Here is a 25,609-nt window from a genome sequence, read left to right on the forward strand (position 1 = left end):
AACCTATTTAGTTCCCAACTACAAGAGGATTTTTTTAAACGATTTTTTTGAAACTACCCTGTGAGATTTTCAAACATTCAATATCCTTTAGAACAAAATAGGAAAGTAATATACGCTCTTGAAATTTACTTTAAAATAGTCATCCAGCAGCACCTGGGTGGCTCAGTTGGTTAAGTGTCTGCCTTTGACTCAGGTCATGATCCCAGGGTCCTGGAATCAAGCCCCACATTGGGCTCTTTGCTCAGAGGGAGGTTCTCCCTCTCCCTCAGCCTCTTTCTCTTTCTCTTTCTAATACATAAATAAAATCTTTTTAAAAATTTTTTAATAAAATAAAATAGTCACCCAAAGTGAAACATGTGCAAAATTTCATTGCCAGGTATCTAATACAAATATCTAAAATTACATTATTACTATTCATGGAGGCAGTTATTGAGTCAGACAAGGGGTCATTGCAGTGCTCTCACCCAAAGATCATTTGCCATATTAATAATGAGCATTCGTATTACTTTTAGCCATATATGTTAGAGGAAAAATGAAGTGAAAAAGAGCTTCCTTTTGTTTTACTTTTCCACATTTCCATATTCTACAGAAAGAAGAACCAGCAAAATATCCAAAACTAAAATGAAAAACACAGTCTTAAAACACTTAATGTTGAAGAGCTATTTTTGAAGTTGTGAATGGCTTGTTTCAAATTTCTAACACATTTGTTACTGCAAAAGATTCTTAGGTAAGTACAAATGACTCTTGAGCAAAAATACCTTAGAAAATCGTAGTCCCCTGAAGGAGAAGGATACCGCTGTATTCACAGTCTCTACAAACAAAACACAAAATACAAAAAGTTACACTGGTCATCATTAGGTGATTTTTTTTTAAAGATTTTATTTATTTATTTGACAGACAGAGACCACAAGTAGGCAGAGAGGCAGGCAGAGAGAGGGAGGAAGCAGGCTCCCCGCTGAGCAGAGAGCCCGATGCGGAGCTCTATCCCAGGACCCTGAGATCATGACCTGAGCAGAAGGCAGAGGCTTAACCCACTGAGCCACCCAGGTGCCCCCATTTTTTTTTTTTTAAATGTAGTATGGAGTTTACCTTTTTACACTGCTGCTGGCAGAGGCAGTCCCAAGCTAATTGTAGAAGTAATGAATTTTATATCCTGGCTGATTCTCTGATGGCTATGATCCTCTGCCACTCCAAGCATCTCTCCATATCAGCCCTTATTTCATCCCTCAGGGGATGCAAAATTTTTAGGCCTACTAGTCTCAATAGGGAATGAGTGAACAAGCTGGTGCTCATAGGCTTCATCCCAAATTTCATATGTGCATATTTAATACTGTTGCTCCTTCAGCAGAGTATAACAGACCTTCCTAAAAGTGGAGAAGAGAGTTGGGAGGCAGCCAGGATACCAAATTTCCTTCTAATCCCACCACTGAGAAGCCTAAGTAGTACTGTTGAAATGCACGGCCATGGGCCTGGGCCTGCAAAAGCTGTGGAAGACAGTCAGAAGTGCAGGAAAGACCATCAACCTAATCAGATACACCAAAGGAATGAACTTGCGGGATAAAGACAGAAAAGTAGAAATGTTTTGAATCTCTAATAAAAGCAATAGTGGCCAAAAATCTTTTTTAAAATAATATGAATAGTCCAATGCAAACTATAATAGTTATTATTCTCCTAATTAGTTAAAGACAATCCTTGATAGCAAAGGAATGGATTAAGTCTGCATATATATACTTCTATTTTCATAAAAAAAGCACCTATTCGTTTCTGGGTATATCCTTATTAGGTATATTCATACACTGAGATCTTAGTTCTTGAGCTTAGTAAAGTCATCATGTCTTCATGACATTACGATTTTTCATTCAAGGCCAATCAAATGCAAATTTAATAGTTCAACAAGTATTTACTGAGAGCTATATTACCAGGGACTGAGGAGACAATGGGCTAGTACACACTGTTCCTTCCTTCAAATAGTTAACATCTATTGGACATATAGGCATGCAAAGAAACCATTCCAAATACAATGCAATGGAAAGATGTAGCAAGGATAAAAGCAGTATATAGCATTTTTGGTAAGAGTGACGGTTCTGGATCTGAACCGCAGCTCCTCTACTTACTTGGAGTGTGGGCTTGGACAAGTCACTTAACTTCTCTGTGCTTCGGTAAAATGACAATGGATAATAATACCTATCTGATAGGAGTAACATCAAGGCTATGTGAGCTAAGACATGCACGTGCTCAGAATAATGCCTGGAACGTAGCACTCATTAAACATAATTAATGTTTCGGGTGCCTGGTGGCTCAGTTGGTTAGCCGGCTGCCTTCAGCTCAGGTCATGATCTTGGGGTTCTGCAATCGGTCCCTGCTCAGTGGGGAGTCTACTTCTCCCTCTGCCCCTCCCCCAGGCCTGTGCACGCTCTCGCTCTCTCAAATAAGTAAATAAAACCTTTACATTAAAATGTTATTTGTTAGAACATTAAATATTATTCCTTCTCCTTTCTAGTCCTACTTCCCACGGCATCTTATAAATAATAATGACATCCTTAATATTATCATCAATATCATAATTACTGTTATTCACAAGATGCCATGGGAAGGGAACCTAGAAAAGAGAGGGAAGTGAGTTGAGTTGTCATGAAGGATGGGGAGGAAGGAAAAGGAGGACACTCCAGGTGGCAGGGAAAAGGAAAGCAAAGGCAGGAACACGAAGATCAGTATGACTAATGCATACACCTGCTAGTGGGTCAGCATCATTAATGCAAAGAAGAAGTAAACATAGTGTGCTCAAGTTCCACATTTGAGAGAAGGAAGGCAATGAACGAACATCCGAGGGCGTGAAATGGTCAGATTGTGTTTAGAAAGGTGGATGTCATGGCCATATTACGGATGGACGTAAGGAGGCACTAAGAGTCGGGCAGACCACTTAGAGGCCAGGAGGCCATGACAGTGGTGAGAAGAGAGGTAAATGCCTTCCATACCCACCAACTCAGGTGCCCTCCCGCATAGACAGATCCGGTCCATCTCATTAGCCTGCTGCTTTCCTTAGGAGGACTTCTCCTAAAGTGAATCTTGTTTCATTTTTATGATATTTCAGGACATAGCTATGACCTTGTTTGCTAGTTTATAAGCTCCACGAGGACAGGCTCTTTGCTTTGGTCACTTCTGAATCTCTGGCTCCCAGTACGCGGTCCCTGAGTCCCTGGCTCAGCTACATAATTTACAAAGCCCAGTGCAAAATGAAAATGGGGGCCCCTTGATCAAAAAGCAGGAGAGACATCTTATTAAAGGTAGGGAAACGAAAGCTTTTTCCTTTCTTCCACAGTCTCTCCCTAGACTTGCCATCATATATTTTTTTAAGATTTTCTTTATTTATTCAACAGAGAGAGAGAGATCACAAGCAGGCAGAGAGGCAGGCATACGGGGAGGGGGAAGCAGCCTCCCCGCTGAGCAGAGTGCCCAGTGCGGGGCTCAATCCCAGGACCCCGAGGTCACGGCCAGAGCCGAAGGCAGAGGCTCAGCCCTCTGAGCCACCCAGGTGCCCCTGCGATCATATTTTTTATTTGCTATTTAATATCATTTAAAGTCAAACAAAATTTTAAATTTCCATTCACCTTTACATTGTGCAATGACAGCTTTAAACACAAATATCAGAGCTTTTTTATTTTTAAGTGGGAAGTTTCGTATTTTTTTTAAAGATTTTATTTATTTGACAGAGATCAAAAGTAGGCAGAGAGTCAGGCAGAGAGAGAAGAGGAAGCAGGCTCCCTGCTAAGCAGAGAGCCCGATGTGGGGCTCGATCCCAGGACTCTGAGATCATGACCTGAGCCGAAGGCAGAGGCTTAACCCACTGAGCCACCCAGGCGCCCCAAATATCAGAGCTTTTAACTCTGAGGCAGAACCACTGAAATAACACAATTTGTATTTGGTGGCTCACCCCCAGAATGTATCTCAAGCTGACCAGAGAAAACCAATACCAGCTTGGCTCAGGAAATTTGAAAGAAGAGAAGGTACCCCCAGTCATGGAATGATCCAAGGGAATGTTCTCTTGGCACAGAGTGAAAGGTGCCATGGGGCTGCCCAAGTGGGGTGACCATGGCCATACCCCACTTCAGACACTGCAGGGCATCTGACCCCCGCTGCATCCAGATTCCCACCAGGTGAAAGGGATCAATGGCAGTAGCTGAGGAGCGGGGTACCAAGCAGGGTCCAGGGTACCAGCAGAAGATTGGGCAGCAGGAAGCCAAGAACCAATCTAGGGAAATTGCATGCATACCCTAATGTCCCATCAGACTTCACTTACAGAATACATACTATACATACTCAAAGATAAAATCATTAAGAATCTCAAGACTATGATCACAGAATATTAAACTCTAAGTGTGAAGCCTTTTCTAAACACGAGGCCCTGGTTGTGAAGATAATCCTGAAAACTTTGTATGAGAGAGAAAAGAAAGGAGATGGATGAGACTTGAGGATTTGAGAAAGAAATGAAGAGTAACTCCAAGATTTCTATCTGGGGAGACTGCCCAAATGTTTACCAGGTCAGGTGGGAAGAAGGGGTACTGCTAGCCTTTTCTGTAGGGCAATCTTCTATTTCCATTGTTTTGTCTCTCTAAGAAAGCTCATATGTTGCTCACATATCCCATTCTATTCTTTGGGAAATTAGCTCCACACTTTTGCCCACATTCAAGAAGCCAGGAGAGAACCAAAGCTGGGCCCGAGGAAAAGAAAATAGAGCCCTTCCTGCTTAGGCGCCTCTCTACTTCCCATGCAGCTCACCTATGGTCCAGCACAATGTTCCTAGCAACCATGCAGAATGGGAGGACCCAAATCTCAGATGGTGTTATGGGTTGAATTGTGTCTTACAAAAAGATGTTGTGAAGTCCTAACCCCTGGTACCTGTGAACATGGCCTTATTTGGAAATAGCACCTTTGCAAGGATGAGGTCATTAAGGTGGGCCCTAATCTCATATGATTGTGTCCTTATAAAAAGGGGAAATTTAGACACACATATAGACATGCATAGAGAGAAGACTGTGAAGAGACACAGGAAGAAGATGGCCATCTACAAGGCAAGAATCACCTGGGACCTTTAGAAGCTAGGAGAGAGGTCCAGAATAGATCCTTCCCTCGCCCCATCAGAGGTAGCACAGCCTTGTCAATACTTGGATGTTGGACTTCTAGCTTCTGGACTGTCAGACAATAAATACCTGCTGTTCTAAGCTAGCCAGTTTGTGGTACTTTGTTACAGAAATGCTACCAAGATTCTGGAAACAGGGCTAACAGATAAATTAAGTTTAAGATGCCTTTATGGGATACGTGGGTGGCTCAGTAGGTTAAGCATCCACCTTCAGCTCAGGTCATGATCTCAGGGTCCTGGGATCAAGTCCCATATCAGGCTCCTTGCTCAGTGGGGAGCCTGCTTTTCCCTCTGCCTGCTGCTCCCCCTGCTTGTGCTCTCTCTCGCTCGCTCTCTCTGACAAATAAATAAATTTTTTTTTTAAAAAGATGCCTTTAGAATATCCATTTATTTATTTTCAAATGTGGTTTTTTAAAAAGATATTTATTTATTTATTTATGAGAGAAAAAGAGATTACGAGCTGGGGTTAGAGTCAGAGGAGAGAGACAAGGAGACTCCCTGCTGAGCAAGAAGCCTGACATGGGGCTGGATCCCAGGACCCTGAGATCATGACCTGAGCCGAAGGCAGACACTTTACCCACTGAGGCACCCAGGTGTCCTTCAAATGTGCTTTTAAAAGAAACAAAGATGTGTGTGTTTGTGTATGTGTGTGTAAGAAGTGGTAATATTATGGGCAATTTTTATTTTATTTTTGCTTGCCTATATTTTCTAAATATCATACCCTAAAAATATATGACTTTTATAACAAATACAAAAAAGAAAATTATTTTAAAACTAGATACGTATGGCACTTACTAATTTGATTCCTAAATTTTCAAGGGTCTCTTGATGACATCAGTGCTTCTTAAATCAGAATGCCCTGAGCTCTGAGCCCATATACTCAGCTACCAGATGGACATGTTTATTTGAGTGTTCCAAAATTACCTTGAGCTCAATATGCCCAAACCAGAACCCATTGCTTTCTCTTTAAAAATCTGCCCCTTCTTCTGCACCTATCATTTCAGATAATGGTACTTCTGCTAATCCCAGTCACTGGTCCTCTGCCAGTCCTTGATTTTACCTAATCTTTGCCTGCCACATCAAATCAATCAGCATATCCTGCCAATTCTGTCTCCAAATATGGCCTCTCTCTTTTCCCCTCTGCTCTCAGGCTGCCATCTTTGTTCATCCCTCATGGTCTCTTACACAGCCTCAGGCTGCTCTTCCTTCTATCCCAGTTTCGTGCCTCAGCCAACCCCCGCCTCCTTCCATATGGACACCAGTTATCTGTAAAACTGATCATCTCGGTGGGTCATCAGTACCCAGGGATGACAAGATGCAGGCCAATATTTTGTGCATGACTTACATGCTTACTCCTGCCGCCTTTCCTAGGCTCTTCTCCAGCAAATTCTGCTCTAGCTACAAAAAAAACAAAAAAAAAACAAAAAAAAAAAACTACTCTCCAAATAAACCATATTCTTTCATGGCTAGATGTGTTTGCATATGCTGTTTCCTCTCCAAGGAATGTCCTTCCTCCTCTTCTCTGATGTTCCCAGATTCAAGACTTCAATAATCGTCTCTGAAACCTTATCTAATTTCTGCCACAGCAAATTGATAACTATATAGTTAAAACTAGGACCATATAATTCTATTGGCATTTATGACATTTCATTATAATTTTTGTTCCCATAACTGTCTTTCCCAGAACAGAGGGACCCTCTGATGAGGAAGACCCTATTATTGAACTTTGGATCACCAGAGCCTAAATCATGACTTGCTCAAATTAGGTTCAACAGATGTTTGTGGAAGGAACTGAGGGAAGGAAGGAAAAGCCAGCAGACTGGATTTAGTCTGACACGTCTTAGATATCAAGAAAGTGAAACTTTAAAAATTCAGATAAGATGTCAACATAATCTCAGAGATTAGGTGGGATTGTGAAAGTTTTTAAAGAAACAGCGATGGTTGTTTTGTTTTGTTTTTTCAAAGAGAAAGCATGGTACAGTGAAAGAGTGGGTTTTAAGAGTCATGATGCTACTCTGTCACTAGTTCTCCAAATGGCCAAAGAGACATTACTGAGTCACCCCAGGAATCAGTCTCCCCACTTGTAAAAGTGACAGGACTGTAAAACCAGGAACAAAAGGACTCCCATTACCCACATGAGTATTATTCCAGAACCATACTTCTTGGATTCTTATTCTGAACACTGTACTAATCTTTTTTATACGCATTTTCTAATTATATCCTTAAGATCGCGTACAATAGATTTCACCGTCCCCATTTTACAGATGAGGAAAATGAGGCGGATAGAGGTTAAATAATATACCCAAGGCCACATTGTTGGTAGGAGGAAAAGCTGGGACAGACTCAGGTCTTTCCAACTCTGAGCCCAGACTTAGCAGCAATGCCAGCTCCATTATTTGCATATGGTTTGGGGGTGGCAGGCAAGTCAGAGCTGTGGAGAGATGGTTGGCTAGGAGACATATCTCAAAGTTTCACTTGCATAGCAAAAAAAACCTGATGATGGGATGCCTGGGTGGCTCAGTTGGTTAAGCAGCTGCCTTCCGCTCGAGTCATGATCCCAGGGTCCTGGGATCGAGTCCCACATCGGGCTCCTTGCTTGTCAGGGAGCCTGCTTCTCCCTCTGCCTCTGCCTGCCATTCTGTCTGCCTGTGCTCGCTCTCTCTCTCTGATAAATAAATAAAATCTTAAAAAAAAAAAAAACCTGATGTACTTAGAAACAATTTGCTTAATGACTGCTAGAAAATATATAATCAAATTGATAACAAATGTCAAAGCCAGTATAAGCCTGATATGAATTTTTATACTGCTCTCCTTCTATTAGTTCTCAGGCCTTATTTTCCATTTTTTATCCCATCTCCATCTAATTTATGCTATGTTGCTATATTTAATGTATACATGTTAACTACCTAATTTTTTTTTTTTTTAAGAGAGAGAGGGAGAGAACTGGGCAGGGGGATTTAGAAGGGGAGAGAGAGAGAGAAAATCCCAAGCAGACTCCCCAGTGAGCAAGGAGCCTAATGCAGGACCCAATCTCACAACCATGAGATCATAATTTGAGCCAAAATCAAGAGTCAGATACTTAACCAACTGAGCCAGCCAGGCGCCCCTACCTAAAAACTTTTTTTTTTTTTTTTTTTTAAAGAGGCACAGGGTGCCTGGGTGGCCCAGTGCGTTAAAGGCTCTGCCTTTGGTTCAGGTCATGATCTCAGGATCCTGGGATCGAGCCCCACATCGGGCTCTCTGCTCAGCAGGGAGCCTGCTTCCTCCTCTCTCTCTCTCTCTCTCTTGCTCTCTCTCTCTCTGCCTGCTTCTCTGCCTACTTGTGATCTCTGTCAAATAAATAAATAAAATCTTAAAAAAAAAAAAAAAGAGGGCACAGGTTAATGGTAACAATTGTATAGGAAAATATTTGACTACAATAGTAATTTTTAAATGTTAATAAAACAATTGTGTTTTTTAACCTAATAGTTTTTTTTTAAAAACTTCTTTTTTTTAAGATGATAATGTCCACTGTTAAGAAGACAGAGATTAAAATACTGTACTTACACATTGGTGATGATATAATGTATAAATTGATACATTCCTTTAGAAAAGCAATTTGGCCTATGTAGACAAAACCACAAACATAGTCAATCCAATTAAGCTCAAATATTTCCCTGGGAGTTATATGTAACTAACTCCTTGTAAACATATTCAAATATGAAATATGAGAAAAATTAGGTATAGAAATATATTTATTACAGTATTATTTATAATAGTAAAACTATCATAAGTAAAGTGATATCCAACAGGAGAATGGTTAAATAAACCAGAGCACACCCACTAAGTAAAATGTTTCATTATGTAATGTTTATATCTTGGTTTTTGAACCACATGGATCATCTAGTCAAAAAATTTATACAATAATTTTTAAAAGAAAGTTATTGGGACACCTGGCTGCCTTAGTTGGTAGAGCATGTGACTCTTGACTTGGGGTTTTAAGTTCAAGCCCCATGTTAGGTGTAGAGATTACTTGAAAAATATAATCTTTAAAAAAACCAGAAAAAACTATTATAGTGTAGTATACTTTTAAGTGTATAAGCAATGCCATGCACAAAATTGAAAAATTGAAAGGAAATATTCCAAAATGGTTTTAGAAATATGATTCTGTGATATTTTTATTGTTTAGACTTTGCAATTTTTGGTAATGTGATGGTATAATATTTATAAACATTTAAACTACTTAAAATAATAGTTTAAAAATTATTAAGGAAAAATTCATGGGTTTGCAATAAGTAGCCTTTAAGGTCCTAAGCTCTGAAATTTTGTGATTCTGTGAATAACATCAGGGTGGAAAAAATTGGGGGAAGACATTGGAGAAAACAAAGAAAAATCTAATGAGGTGTTCTTGTTTTTTCTTTTTTTTTTTAAAGATTTCATTTTTTCATTTGACAGACAAAGATCACAAGAAGGCAGAGAGGCAGGCAGAGAGAGGGAAGCAGGCTTCCAGTGGAGCAGAGAGCCCAATGCAGGGCTCGATCCCAGGACCCCGGGATCATGACCTGAGCTGAAGGCAGAGGCTTTAACCCACTGAGCCACCAAGGTGCCCCTGAGGTGTTCTTTTTCAGTAATTTTTTTTAATTCCTTTTTTTTTTCCCCCCTCTGATTCCACCTATCCTGTTCCCTGGGCTGTGGTTCAGTGAGTTTCTATAAAAAATAATAACTGTAATGTTTAGAAAACGGGATCCGTAACCAATGGTAAATGTACAATATTAATCTGAACGAGGTAAAAATTTTAATATACCATCAAACACACTTTAAATAAGTACCATTTTCATAATAATTCAATGACATAATTGTTAAATGTTGTTTAAGCTGCTAAAAGCAAAACTTTGGATGAAAAAATTATTAGAAAAGGAATTGCACATTTTCAGTGCATTTAATATTCAGAATTTTCACATAAACTATTCTGTTCTATTATGAAAATAATATGAATTTAATGCTTACCTCCCTTCAGAGCTCTGCAGAAAGAATAAAGATCATCAGATCCTCTACAAACAACTTCTTTGCGCATTGGAAAATCCATGGAGTTGAAAGATAAATAGATATTGAAATATAGTTTTTTAATATCTCTTCCTTAAAAAGAAAAAAAAATCTCATTAGTCTTCCAAATAATAGGTTCTTTCATAAATAATAATTAACATGTACTGTATACTTAAAACATGCCCACCACTTTTCCTATATTATTTCATTTAATCATCATAACAACTTACCATGTGGGCATTGCTGTCCCTGTGTAACAGATAAGAAAACTGAAGTTCTAAGAGGATAATTAGTAGAATGTAACCAAACAGGATATTCCACAGTAAGAATTACATGTGCCTGGAAAGAGAGAAGCCTATGTTTTTAGAAAACTATCAAATGTAAAATTGCCAGTTCTAATTATAGTTCTGCTAGGAAGTTCAAGAAAAGAGAAATGGAAAGGAAAGGAAATGAGGATAATCAACTCATGCCCACTTTCTTAGGAGTTTTGATGAAAGAGTTCTTGGATACAAGTCCAGGATACAAGAGTGGTTCAATATTCATAAATCGATCAACATGATATATCACATTAAAAGAGAAAGAATAAAAACTATACGATCATTTCAATAGATGCATAAAAAGCGTTTGACAAAGTACAACATCCATTCTTGGTAAAAACTCTTAACAAAGTTTAGAGGGAACATACCTCAACACAATAAAGGCTATATATGAAAAAACTCACAGCTAATATCAAACTCCAGGGGGGGAACTGAGAGCTATTCCTCTAAGATCAGGAACAAGACAAGAATGTTTACCACTTTTATTCAACCTAGTATTAGAAGTCCTAGCCACAGCAGTCAGACAACAAAAAGAAATAAAAGGCATCCAAACTGGTAAGGAAGAAGTAAAACTTTCATTATGTGCAGATGACATGATACTATATAAAGAAAATCCTAAAGACTCTACCAAAAAACTACTGGAATTGGTAAATGAGTTCAGCAGAGTCACAGAAAAAAAAATAATATTAAGAAATCTATTGCATTTCTATACACTAATAATAAAGTAGCAAAAAGAGAAATTAAGAAAACAATCCCATTTACAGCTGTACCAAAAAGAATAAAATACCTAGGACTAAATTTTACCAAGGAGTTGAAAGACCTTTACTCTGAAAACTAGAAAACACTGATGAAAGAAATTGAAGGTGACACAAACAAATGGAAATTCATTCCATGCTCATGGATTGGGAGAACAAAATTGCTAAAATACCTATTCTACCCAAAGCAACCTTCAGATTTAATGCAATCCCTATCAAAATACTAAAGCCATTTTCACAGAAACAGAAAAAATAATCCTAAAATTTGTGTGCAACCACAAAAGACCCCAAATAGCCAAAGCAATCTTGAAAAAGAACAAAGCTGGACATATCACAATTGTATATTTCAAGATATACCACAAAGCTGCAGTAATTAAAAAAGTATGGTACTGGCACAAAAATAGACACATAGATCAACAGAACAAAACAGAGAGCCCAGGGGCACCTGGGTGGCTCAGTGGGTTAAGCCGCTGCCTTCGGCTCAGGTCATGATCTCAGGTTCCTGGGATTGAGTCCTACATCGGGCTCTCTGCTCAGCAGGGAGCCTGCTTCCCTCTCTCTCTCTCTGCCTGCCTCTCCGTCTACTTGTGATTTCTCTCTGTCAAATAAATAAATAAAATCTTAAAATAAAAAAACAAAAAACAGAGAGCCCAGATATGAAGCCACAGTTGTATGGTCCATTAATATGACAAAGGAAGCAAGAATATACAATGGAAAAAGAACAATCTCTTCAACAAACAGGATTGAGAAAACTAGATAGCCACATGCAAAAAAAACCAATGAAACTGAAACACTGTCTTATAACAAAGCACAAAAATAAACACAAAGTGGATTAAAATACCTAAATGTAAGATCTGAAATGTAAGATCTGACTCTTGGAAGAAAATAGGCAGTAATCTCTTTGACATCAGCCATAGAATATTTTTCTAGATATGTTTATTTTGACAAGGCAAACAGAAGCAAAATTAAACTACTGGGGCTGTACCAAAATAAAAAGCTTTTCCACAACAAAGGAACCCATCAACAAAACAAAAAGACAACCTGCTGAATGGGAGAAGATATTTGCAAATGATAGGTTTAAATAAGAGATTAATATCCAAAATATATAAAGAACTTACACAACAACACCAAAAATACCGACAAATAATCCAATGTTTAAAATATGACTATTGGGGCACCTGGGTGGTTTAGTCATTAAGCATGTGCCTTTGGCTCAGATATTGATCCCAGGGTCCTGGGACTGAGCCTTGCATGGGGCTCACTGCTCTCTTGGAAGCCTGCTTCTCTCTCTCCATCTGCCCCTCCCCCTACTCATGTTCCCTCTCCCCTCTCTGTCAAATACATAAATAAAATAGGGGAGGAGCAAGATGGTGGAGGAATAGTAGACCTAAATATCATCAGGTCTCGGGAGTTTAGCTAGATATCAAACCATTCTAAATACTTACGAACTCAACAGGAGATCAAAGAGAAAAAGAGCAGCAATTCTAGGAACAGAAAAGCAACCACTGGGACGCCTGGATGGCTCAGTTTGTTGGACGACTGCCTTCGGCTCAGGTCATGATCCTGGATTCCCGGGATCGAGTCCCGCATCGGGCTCCCAGCTCCATGAGGAGTCTGCTTCTCTCTCTGACCTTCTCCTCACTCATGCTCTCTCTCACTGTCTCTCTCTCAAATAAATAAATAAAATATTTAAAAAAAAAAAAAAAGAAAGAAAAGCAACCACTTTCTGGAGGGTAGGATGTGTGGAGAAGTGAATCAGAGGTGATATATAGGAAGAGAGACCATGGTGGGAGAGGCCAGCTTCCAGCAAGTGGTAGAGCAGCGGAGCACAAAATTGGAACTTCTGGAAGTCTGCTCTACTGAGTGATGTTGCTCCAGAGGCTAAGCCAGGCATGGAGCCCTTGCAGGGACAGTGTAGGCTCAGGTCCCTCAGGGTCACAGAAAGACCAGGGGTGTGTGAGTGTGGCAGAGCTCCCAGGTACTGGAGCTGGGGAAGCCAGCTACAGAGACTGAACCATGCACCAGAGATAGAAATGCTCAGTCACATGCTGGGTGAGCACAGACTGCATCCAGAGATCAGGGAGACCGAAGGGATTGACTGCTTTTCTCCTCTGATGGTAGGCCACCATCTTCATTCTCCAAAGCTGTACAGAAAGTGTTCAGGAAACAAAAGCTAACAAGACCAAACCTGAGCAGATTTAGTCTCTGAACAAGGCCACTTAGCCTGGCCCTCGCAAAGGCAGTGCAATTCCTCCTCAGGCAAAGACATTCCAGAATCAATACAATAGGCTCATCCCCCAGAAGATCAACAAGAACATCCATCCAAGACCAAGTTCACTGATAAATGAGAGCTGCAAAACTTCAGAGCTATGGGAATACAGCACATAGAACTCATGGCTTTTTTTCCCATGATTTAAATTTTTTTTTTTTTTATTCTTTTTAAAAAACTTTTCCTCTTTTCTATTTTAACATGAGGGGTTTTTTGCTATTTTATCTTATCAATACCTTTTTAAAAAATCATTTTAAATTCTTATTGTTATAGTCATATTCTATCTCTTCATTTTATTTTATTTTTTTTATTTGACAGACAGAGATCACAGGTAGGCAGAGAGGCAGGCAGAGAGAGAGGAAGGGAAGTAGGCTCCCTGCCGAGCAGAGAGCCTGATGTGGGGCTCAATCCCAGGACCCTGGGATTAGGACCTAAGCTGAAGGCAGAGGTCTTAACCCATTAAGCCACTCAGGTGCCCCTCTTCATTGTATTTAACCTTATTTTTTGTATACACATAGGTTTTTCTTTTCTTTATATTTGGGATACAGTCTCTTCTAATTAAAATATACCCTAAATCTAGTGCATGGCTTTGTTCTAGTCTCCAGCCTGATCACATTCTTTACTCTTTTTTTTTTCTTTGTTCAACCAACTTCTTATATTATCAATGCCTTTCTTAGAATCTTTTTAAATTTTCATCTATACAGTCATATTGCATCCCTTCATTGTGTTTACCCTTATGTGTGTGTGTGTGTGTGTGTGTATATATATATATGTATATATATGTTTCTCTTTCTTTAAAATTTTGGGAGGCAGTTTCTATTAACAGACCAAAATACACCCAAAATCAAGTGTATGGCTCTATTCACCAGTCTAATATATCTTTTTTCTTTTTTTTCCTCCTTTTATCTCCCCCTCATTTCAGGTCTCTTCCAATTTGGTTAGTGTATATTTTTCTGGGGTCATTACTACCCTTTTAGTATTTTGTTCTCTCATTCATCTATTCTTATCTGGATAAAATGACAAGGTGGAAAAACTCACCTCAAGAAAAAGAATAAGAGGCATTACCAATGATTAGGGATATAATCCATACGGACATTATAATATGTCAGAACTAGAGTTCAGAATGATGATTATTAAGGTGCTAGCTGGGCTTGAAAAAAGCACGAAAGATACTAGAGAATCCCAATCTGGAAAAATAAAACAACGAAAATCTTACCAAGTTGAAATCAAAAAAGCTATTAATGGGGTGCAATCAAAAATGGAGGCTCTTACTGTTAGGATAAGTGAGGCAGAAGAGAGAATTAATGATATAGAAGACCAAATGATGGAGAATAAAACTGAGAAAAAGAGAGACAAACAACTACTGGACCACAAGGGAAGAATTAGAGAGATAAGCGATACAAGATGAAACAATATTAGAATAATAGAGATCCCAGAAGAAGAAAGAAAGGTACAGAAGGTATATGGAGCAAATTATAGCAGAGAATTTCCCTAAGTTGGCAAAGGGAACAAGCATCAAAATCCAGGAGGCAGAGAGAACCCCCCTCAAAATCAATAAAAATAGGTCCACACTCTATCATCTAATAGTAAAACTTACAAGTCCCAGTGACGAAGAGAAAAACCTGAAAGCAGCTCAGGACAAGAGGTCTGTAACATACAATGGTAGAAATATTAGATTGGCAGCAGACCTATCCACAGAGACCTGGCAAGCCAGAAAGGATATTCAGAGCACTAAATGAGAAAAATATGCAGCCAAGAATACTATATCCAGTTAGGTTGTCATTGAAAGTAGAGAGATAAAAAGCTTCCAGGACAAACAAAAACTAAAAGAATTTGCAAACACCAAACCAGCCTTAAAGGAAATATTGAAAGCGGTCCTCTAAGCAAAGAGAGAGCCTAAAAGTAACTGACCAGAAAGGAAAAGAGACAATATTCAGTAACAGTCACCTTACAGGCAATACAATGGCACTAAATTCATATCTTTCAATAGTTACCCTGAATGTAAATGGGTCAAATACCCTAATCAAAAGATATAGGGTATCAGAATGGATTTAAATTAAAAAAAAAAAGACCTATCAATATGCTGTCTGCAAGAAACTCATTTTAGACCCAAAGACACCTCCATTTTTAAAGTGAGGGGGTAGAAAACAATTACCATGCTAATGGACATCAAAAGAAACCTGAGGTGGCAATACTTATATCAGATAAATTAGATTTTAAGCCAAAGACTATAATAAGAGATGAGGAAGGACACCATATCATACTTAAAGGGTCTGTCCAACAAGAAAATCTAACAATTTTAAATATCTATGCCCCTAACATGGGAGCAGCCAATTATATAAACCAATTAATAACAAAATCAAAGAAACACATCAATTATAGTAATACAGTTATACAATTATAGTAGGGGACTTTAACACCCCGCTACTGAAATGGACACATCATCCAAGCAAAAAATCAACAAGGAATTAAAGGCTTTAAATGACACACTGGACCAGATGGACATCACAGATATATCTGAACATTCCATCCCAATGCAACAAATTATACATTCTTCTCTAGAGCACATGGAATATTCTCCAGAATAAATCCCATTCAGATCACATTCTGGGTCACAAATCAAGTCTCAACTGGTACCAAAAGATTGGGATCATTCCCTGCATATTTTCAGGCCACAATGCTCTGAAGCTAGAACTCAATCACAAGAGGAAAGTTGGAAAGAACCCACATACATGGACGCTAAAGAGCATCCTATGAAAGAATGAATGGGTAAACCAGGATACTAAAGAAGAATTTTAAAAATTCATGGAAACAAATTAAAATGAAAATACAACTGTTGAAAGTATTTGGGAAACAGCAAAAGGGGTCCTGAGAGGAAAGTATAGAGCAACAAGCCTTTCTCAAGAAACAAGAAAGGTCTCAAGTACACAACCTAACCCTACACCTAAAGGAGCTGGAAAAAGAACAGCAAAGAAAGCCTAAACCCTGCAGGAGAAGAGAAATAATAAAGATTAGAGCAGAAATCAATGAAATAGAAACCAAAAGAACAGCAGAACAAATCAAAGAAACTAGAAGCTGGTTTTTCAAAAGAATTAATAAGATTGATAAATCCCTGGCCAGACTTATCAAAAAGAAAAGAGAAAAGAGAAAGAACCCAAACTAACAAAATCATAAAAGAAAGAGGAGAGATCACAACCAGCACCAAAGAAATACAAACAGTTATAAGAACATATTATGAGCAACGATAAACAAGCAAATTTGACAATTCAGAAGAAATGGATGCATTCCTAGAGACATATAAACTACCAAAATGGAACCAGGAAGAAACAGAAAACCTGAACAGACCCATAACCACTAAGACCCATAACCACTAAGGAGACTAAAGCAGTCATCAAAAATCTCCCAATAAACAAGACCCCAGGGTCAGATGGCTTCCCAAGGGAATTCTCCCAAACATTTAAGAAGAATTAATACCTATTCTCCTGAAACTGCTCCAAAAAATAGAAATGGAAGGAAAACTTACAAACTCATGTTATGAGGACAGCATTACCTTGATCCCCAAATCAGACAAAGACCCCATCAGACCAATATCCCTGATGAACATGGATGCTAAAATTCTCACCAAAATACTAGCTAATAGGATCCAACAGTGCATTAACAGGATTATTCATGACAATCAAGTGGGATTTATTCCTGGGATGCAAGGTTGGTTCAACATCTGCAAACAAAGCAATGTGATACAACTCATTAATAAAAGAACAAAACCATATGATACTCTCAACAGATGCTGAAAAGCATTTGACTAAGTATAGTATCCTTTCTTGATCAAAACTCTTCACAGTGGGGGCACCTGGGTGGCTCAGTGGGTTAAGCCGATGCCTTCGGCTCAGGTCATGATCTCAGGGTCCTGGGATTGAGTCCCGCTTCAGGCTCTCTGCTCAGCGGGGAGCCTGCTTCCTCCTCTCTCTCTGCCTGCCTCTCTGCCTACTTGTGATCTCTCTCTGTCAAATAAATAAATAAAATCTTAAAAAAAAAAAAAAACTCTTCACAGTATAGGCATAGAAGGTACATACCTCAATATCATCAAAGACATCTATGAAAAACCCACAGCAAATATCATTCTCAATAAGGGAAAACTGAGAGCTTTCCCTTAAGGTCAGGAACACAGCAGGGCTATCCACTATCACCACTGCTATTCAACGTACTAGAAGTCCTAGCCTCAGCAATCAGACAACAAAAAGAAATAGAATGCATCCAAATCAGCAAAGAAGTCAAACTCTCACTCTTTGCAGATGATATATTACTTTATGTGGAAAACCCCAAAGACTCCACTCCAAAACTTCTAGGACTCATACAAGAATTCAGTAAAGTGTCAGGATATAAAATCAATGCTCAGAAATCCATTGAATTTCTATACACCAACAGCAAGACAGAAGAAAGAGAAATTAAGGAATCAATCTCATTTACAATTGCACCCAAAACCACAAGATACCTATGAATAAGCCTAACCAAAGAGGCAAAGAATCTATACTCAAAAAACTATAAAGTACTCATGAAAGAAATTGCAGAAGATACAAAGAAATGGGAAAATGTTCCATGCTCATGGATTGGAAGAACAAATATTGTGAAAATGACTATGCTGCCTAAAGCAATCTATGCATTTTATGCAATCCCTATCAAAATACCATCAATTTTTTTCAAGGAAATGGAACAAATAATCCTAAAATTTATGTGGAACCAGAAAAGACACCAAATAGCCAGAGCAATGTTGAAAAAGAAAGCCAAAGTTGGTTGTATCACAATTCCAAACTTGAAGCTCTATTACAAAGCTGTCATCATCAAGACAGTATAGTACTGGCACAAAAACAGACACATAGATCAATGGAACAGAACAAAGAGCCCAGAAATGGACCCTCAACTCTACAGTTAACTAATCTTCGACAAAGCAGGAAAGAATGTCCAATGGAAAAAAGACAGTCTTTTTAACAAATTAGAAAAATTGGACAGCCACATGCAGAGAAATGAAACTGGCCCATTTCCTTACACCACACACAAAAATAGACTCCAAATATGTAAGACTGATGATATCCCTGAAGCAAATAATGCATTATATGTTAATAAAATAAAAAAAGAACTATTATGAAACTTATAGGAACAATGTTTGAAAATTATCCAAAATAAAACTTAATCTCATTTCTACTTAAAATAAAATAGATAAAATTTTTAAAAATTTAAAAAATAAAATATGACTAAATTCTTTTGTTACTGAATTAATACAATGGTATATAAATGTAGTATTTAGTGAATGATTAAGGTATTTGTGGTGGTCACATTAGTGAGGTACTCAAACCTCCCTTCAAAGAAATGCTGGGAGAAGGAAAGGCAGTTGGCAGATAGCCTTTAGCTGCTGCACCTTCAAATCTATCTCCAAAATCATCCAGAAGCCAAACTCCTATAATGCTTCTATAATGACCAAGCATGCTCCAATAATAACTGAACTCCACAAGGACACGATAGCCAAACTACCCCTGCCTGCCATAGGACACTTGTGATGTGACAGGCAATCTTTGCTCTAAGGCTCTCCACTGACTGTCTCAGAGTATCTCAGGGATTCATTTTGGTCTGATGACCATCTTACCAAATACTCCTTCCTTTCCTCTTTCATTTCAAAGGTATCAGACCTGCAGGTTAACCTGAATTCTCTCCTTGCCTACTCTGGCTTCCTCTTTACTTAAATCTTTCCAGCACTTCCCCCAATGAATCTTTTGCATGTCTAATTCCCTTTTTTAGTATCTGCTTTTCAGAGAACCCCAAGTACACTGTATTGTATTATTACTTCAGCCTAGAAGGATACATTCCACTCCCTGTGTGTAAGGGCAAGAGGTTCACTTGAAAATGAGGTCATTTGTTATGTAAATAATCACTCCTGCCAAACATGGGGGCAGATAAAATCCAAAACATAAAATAGAAAACAAAACCTGAGAAAAGAGGAAAAAATTGCAGAACTTTAGCCAAGAAAAAGAGTATTTCTTTCACCTTTGGCCACAAAGTGGAGTGAACATAGCTGATTATTCTTTCCTCTGAGCTACCACTAAGCCTTAATGATATCATTTCATTTATCTTACCATATTATCTATAGATCTCTCTCCTATTGCACTTATTTTTGAAGGTCAAGGGAACATCTTATTTATCAATAAATTTACAAGACCTATCACAATACCTGAAATATAATATGCCTTTTTAAGTATTTTTAAATGAAGACAGTTTCAAAATACAGTTTAAACAATTAGATTCAGAAAAATTAAAACATAAGTTTATTGTCTATATTTCTGGGTTCTCAGCTGTCTTTTGTCTTGTAAACTGAAGAACTAAAATGGGGGGGGGGGAATGTTCAAGTTTATTTATGAGAAAGCACTTTATAAAGTATAAGCTCCAAATATAAGTTAGGATGTAAATGATGTTGGTGAGGATGAAAACAAAAATGATAATGGTGATGACTAGAACTGAAGTTTCCTAGGAGTTACAGGCAAGAGAGCTGACTAGGAGAGGAAGGACATTTTGTACGTTTTCACAGACACTCATCCATCCTGATGCCATCACCATTACCCAAATTCATTTTTACTAAGCTGATGATTACAAGTAAAATCAAAGACAGGAAAAACAAGATACAGTGCAAAACAAACCAAAAAATTACCTTCTTTCATACCATCATCTTCATAGTTTTTTCTAGAAAAGTCTTTATTTTAAAAAAATTTTAAAAGTTATGGCTTGCTCATATGCAGATCTTTGGTTAGCGGAAACCCAACTTTACTTATGAGCTGAATAGTTAATGATTGACAAAGGATATACCTATCAGATTATTGGAAGTCTTGAGTTATTTCCATTTTTTTCCCCATGCCATATGGAATTCCCTCCCCCATGAGTGTGAGCTAGCCTACTGGCTTGCTTCTAACAAATAGTGTACAGCAAAGGTAGCCTACATAAGATGATGGCTTCTATCTTGTTAGCTTGTCCCTCCAGCTGGCTTTGATGAAACAAGAAGCCATGTTGAAAAGGCCCTCGTGGCAAAGAACTGAGTGCTGCCCAGCAGCCAGACAGGAACGGAATACTGTCAACAACCACATGAGTTAGGAGTGGATTCTTCCCTACTTGAACATTCAGAAGAGACTCCAGTCTTGGCTGATACCTTAAATGAAAACTCCTGAAGCAGACACAACTAAGCCATGCCTAGACTACTGACACACAAAGATGGCAAGATAACAGATGTATACCATTTTAAGCCACTAAAATTGTAATGTGTTACATTGAAAGAGAAAACTAATACATTACATTTGGAACACAGCCATTTATCATTCATACTTCTTGAACCTTTCTGTTGAATTACAAAAACAAAACATTGAACTTACTTGGAATGTAGGAAAGATGCAAATATCCCTTGCTTCCCTTCAGTGTTATACAAGGTTTCACCTCTATTGAAATAGGGGCTTTCATGTCATCTAAATGGAAGAATAAAGACAATGTCAATAAATTATTATAAATCATTTCTAGTAAAGAGAGTATTCTGAATATCATTCTCCAAAAGATGCCATTAAAATCATGTAATGAGAAAAATTGAGGATAGTTAAAAACATCTCCCTCACTGGAGGAGTGACATTAACAAAACGGCAGAGCAAGGAGTCCAAGACCCCCATTCTCCTCACAAACATACCAATTCAGCAACAACTCATGGACAAATTCCCTTTGGAATAATCAGAAACTAATTGAAAGCTTCCTCTATCCCAGGAGAATGTGAAATCAGACTCATCAAAGTTAGCAGGGGATATCCTTTTACCTGAAACTCTGCATCTGGCACAGCATAATCAGGAAAAGATCCCCTCGCCACCAGCTTCACTCAAGAAGCAAGGGGGTGGTTCAGTATCCAGAGCCCCAAGTTTCCCAAGAGTAATACCCAAAGGAATGACAATTTAGAAAGTCTGAACAGACCTATAACTAATAAAGAGATTGAATAAGTAATTTAAAAATCCCCCCCAAAAAATAAATAAGCCTAGGACCAGACGGCCTCAACAGGTAAATTCTACCACCAAACATTTAAATTAAGAATTAATACCAATCCTCAAAATCTTTCAAAAAACTTGAAAGGGACCATTTCCAAACTTATTTTATGAGCCCAGCATTACCCTGACACTAAAAACCAGAAAAAGACACCACAAGGAAAGACATCTATAGGCCAATATCTCTAATAAATATAGATGCAAAATTCCATAGAATGAAGGATAAAAATCACATGATTATCTCAACAGATACGGAAAATGCATTTGACAAGATTTATACATTTTTGTGATAAAAACTCTTGACAAACTAGGATTAGAAGAAATGGCCTCAAAATAATAAAAACCATATACGAATGTCCATAGCTAATGTTACACTCAATGGTAAAAAACTGAAAGTTTTTCCTCTAAGATTAGAAAGAAAGCAAGGATACCCACTCCTTACATAGCACCCAAAGACCTAGTCAGTGTTAGGGCCGATTTAATGTTGAAACCTGTTTAACTATTAGGGCCTGCTTAGTTAGAATGACTCCATATTGCCTAGGTAGCCATATTGTTGTTTACATCCACAGACTTCATCCCGGGAATTAAACGCCCCCAGCAGCTCTAAATGCCCCAGCACTCCCCAGCAGTTCCAAACATCCCAGTAGTTCCTGGTATTGGTTCCGGGTATCGGTTCCGGGAGGAAATGCCCTAACAATAGAAGCCACATACCTTGAGGTCTGTGGTCATGCTCAATAAAACCAGCCTGTGAGGTTGGGACGGGGTCGCTCTCTTCAGAGGCGGCCCTGGCTGGTCTCTGACTTCTACTGCTTGGCAGAGAATAAGGCTTTGCATAACTTTCACTTTGTCTCGGTCTCGTTCCTTAGATAACAGACCCCATCTCTCCTTCAGATCAATTAGGCCACAAAAATAAATGAAAAGTTTCCAAATTGGAAAGGAAGAAGTAAAATTTTCCTTGCATACAAACACTATTTCTTTTTTTTTTTTTTTTTAAGATTTTATTTTGGGGGCACCTGGGTGGCTCAGTTGGTTAAACCACTAGGGTCCTGAGATAGAGCCCCACGTTGGGCTTCCTGCTCCACAGGGAGCCTGATTATCTCTCTCCCTCTGCCTGCCTCTCCCCCTCCTTGTGCACGTGCACTCTGTCAAATAAATTAATTAAATATTTAAATAAATGAATGAATGAATGAATGAATAAAATTTGGCCTATACATACAGTGAAATACTATTCAGTCTTAAGAGAAAGAAGGAAATTTTGCAATATGCCACAACATGGATGAATCCTATGAACATTATTCTAAGTCTTATATACAGTATGATTCTGGTATTTTATGGTTTTTAATATACGCCTTTATATATCCAAAAGGATATTCACCAAAATTAGAATATTGACAGTGGTCAACTGAATTGTGACAGGCCTAGGGTACATTATGTCTTCATTTTCACCTATATTTTAAAAGATTTGCATAAATAATACTCATTATTACCTTTCTTAGGAAGAAAAAGGTTGTTAGGGTATTGAAATGTGGGCCCTTTCATATGCATTACCAAGCATAGTGTAATGTGCACCTTCTTTCCCAGCCATATCCTTATAGAAAATCCTGAGTAAGCCAACCAAAGACTCTGGAGCAGAAGCTGAGAACAAGTTTAAAGTAGTGAATCACCAGAGTTGTGTTACTAAGGATAATTCTCTCCTTCCAATTAAGTTTCCCAGTTTCTGAAATTGTCTGATTATGATGACAACATCAACAACTCAATTCAATCAGACAAATGTTTAGAGAGCTCCTGTGGGTGCTCAGTGTTGGGCCAGGCATCAGAGCAGGGTGGGCAGGGGGCAGGGTGTTAGAGAGTGGAGAACAGAGATCTGAGGTTTAGTCTTTACATCAGGAGGTCTATGATTTTTCTGGGAAGACAAGACCAACATACAAAAAATAATTAGATGTAAGAATCAAAACATCACATAGCATTGTATGGAATATAACTTTATTATTTACAAGGACCTAATAGAGGGTAGCTTCATTACTTTAAAGTCACCATGTAGGGGCACCTGGGTGGCTCAGTGGTTAAAGCCTCTGCCTTTGGCTCAGGTCATGATCCCAGGGTCCTGAATTGAGCCCTGCATCAGGCTCTCTGCTCAGCAGGGAGCCTGCTTCCCCCTCTCTCTCTGCCTGTCAAATATATTTTTTAAAAATCTTTTAAAAAAATATAAAATAAAATAAAATAAATTCACCAAGTATGTGACAAAATCCTCTATTTGGGTTGTTACAGAAAGTGGTGACCTGTTTTAACAAGTGCACAGTACAAGAGGCTCCGATTTTCACTGCAACCATAAAGGTCAGCGTTGTTAATCCATCATAGGACTTTCTCCCACTGAGCTCTGCCTCAGAATCTTTCTTAACTGCAATTGCAACTTCAGTTGGCACTGGAAACGAACCAGTGTCCCTCTGAGTGCTGGCATTAAGTATTCTTGGAGGTCTAGGGAGGAAATATTAGGTGGAGTTGAACCTTCACGGCCCTTCGTTTTGCTTCTTTAATGGAATTTCTGATACATAAATATGTGGCCCCTTTTGACAGGAATGCCCTTGTCATCATCAGTCCAGAGGAGAGATGGGGGTATGAGTGGTGAGCAGAGGACAGTGAAAAGTAATTAGCTTGAGAACATACTCTGGAGATAGTGAGAATGGGACTCAGCAACATGCTGAATGGGAGGAATAAGGAAAAGAAATAAAGGATACCCCTGGTTGGGGGCCTAAGGAATTAGATGGAAGATGCAATGGATACATAGGAAGAAGGAGGCTCAGCTTGCCCTAAGTCAGGAGTTTTAGCTCCAAATAGCTACTGGGCTTCCCAGGGGGCATGCTGAGCTCATAGAATAAATGAATGAATCCTCATGTTACAGTTACTCCTCCTACTACACATGAGACAAAACTCAGAAGCTCCTAATGTTCCAGCTATATCGCACATCAACTTGACATTCTCAGTATTCCTTAGCATAATAATTAAACTCAGTGCCTATTAAATAAAGCTTGCTAAACTGAATTAAATTCAGCTGACTTGACATGCTCTGTAGGACTTTTGATGGACCACAAAAGGTTGGCATGAAACAGACAAGGATATTTTGAGTTAGAGAACAGAAGAAGTACAACTCAAGGCCAGGGAAAGGGCTGGCCCACTTGGGGCGGGGGTGGGAGGGGGGTGTAGAGATACACAAGATATGGGGATATACCTGCTTAGCTGGGAGGGCCATGCTGCAAGCCCACACCCAGTCAGCTGGTCCTGTCACCTCCACCTTCAGATTCTTTCCAGAATTTGACCCCTTCTCATCACCTCCACCACAGCTCCTTTGGTCCAAGTCACCATTATCTCTCTCACCTGGAGTATTATGCAACAGCCTTCCAACACATCTCTTGCTCCCATATGTGCCCCCCTATGGATTATCATCAGCACAAGAGCCAGACCAATCTTTGTTTGCAGTAAAAGATGAGCCATCCCCCTGACCTACAAGGCCCTCATCTCCTCCCCATATCCTCTATGACCTCATCTTCTACTGATTTCCCCTCCCCCCACTCCATTGCAGCCACACTGGCCTCCTTACTATCCTTCCAACACACCAGACATGTCCCACATCAGCCTTTGCACGGCCCACTCCCTCAACTATCCAGGTCTTTACTAAATGTCATCTTCCCAGGGATGCTTTTCTTGGTCACTCCACTTTATAATGCAACCCCTTTCCCCATTTCTGCTCTCTGTCCCCTCTCCTGCTCTACTTTTTTCTCAGAGAAATTACCACCATCTAACATGCTGAATATTTTATTTTACTGATAAAGAAAGGAGGCATCTTGGTGGCTCAGTCAGTTAAGCATCAGACTCTTGATTAGGCTCCGGTAGTGACCTCCGGTAGTCACAGGATCAAGCTCCATGTCCTGCTCCGTGTTCAGGACAGAATCTGCTTGTTCTTCTCCTTCTACACCTCCTTCCATTCATTCTCTTTCTCTTTCTTTCAAATAAATAAATAAATAAAATCTTTAAAAAAAAAAAAAAAAGCCTTCACTAGGCCA

The 25,609-nt window shown here is 38.9% G+C and overlaps 1 protein-coding gene across 1 annotated transcript in view; it reads right to left on the minus strand.

The window, feature by feature from the left end:
• TMEM70 (transmembrane protein 70) overlaps positions 1–25,609 on the minus strand; it is a 43,122-nt gene that overhangs the window by 301 nt on the left and 17,212 nt on the right. The window contains exons 3-5 of the mRNA XM_082719872.1: positions 20,907–20,984; positions 10,124–10,252; positions 759–811 (exon numbers count right to left, since the gene is read on the minus strand). Coding sequence (XP_082575998.1) covers positions 759–811; positions 10,124–10,252; positions 20,907–20,984 — 260 coding nt within the window. The remainder of the gene's footprint in view (positions 1–758; positions 812–10,123; positions 10,253–20,906; positions 20,985–25,609) is intronic.

Source organism: Mustela nivalis (assembly GCF_964662115.1).
Source record: "Mustela nivalis genome assembly, chromosome: 2".
In the NCBI taxonomy this organism is placed as follows: domain Eukaryota; kingdom Metazoa; phylum Chordata; class Mammalia; order Carnivora; family Mustelidae; genus Mustela; species Mustela nivalis.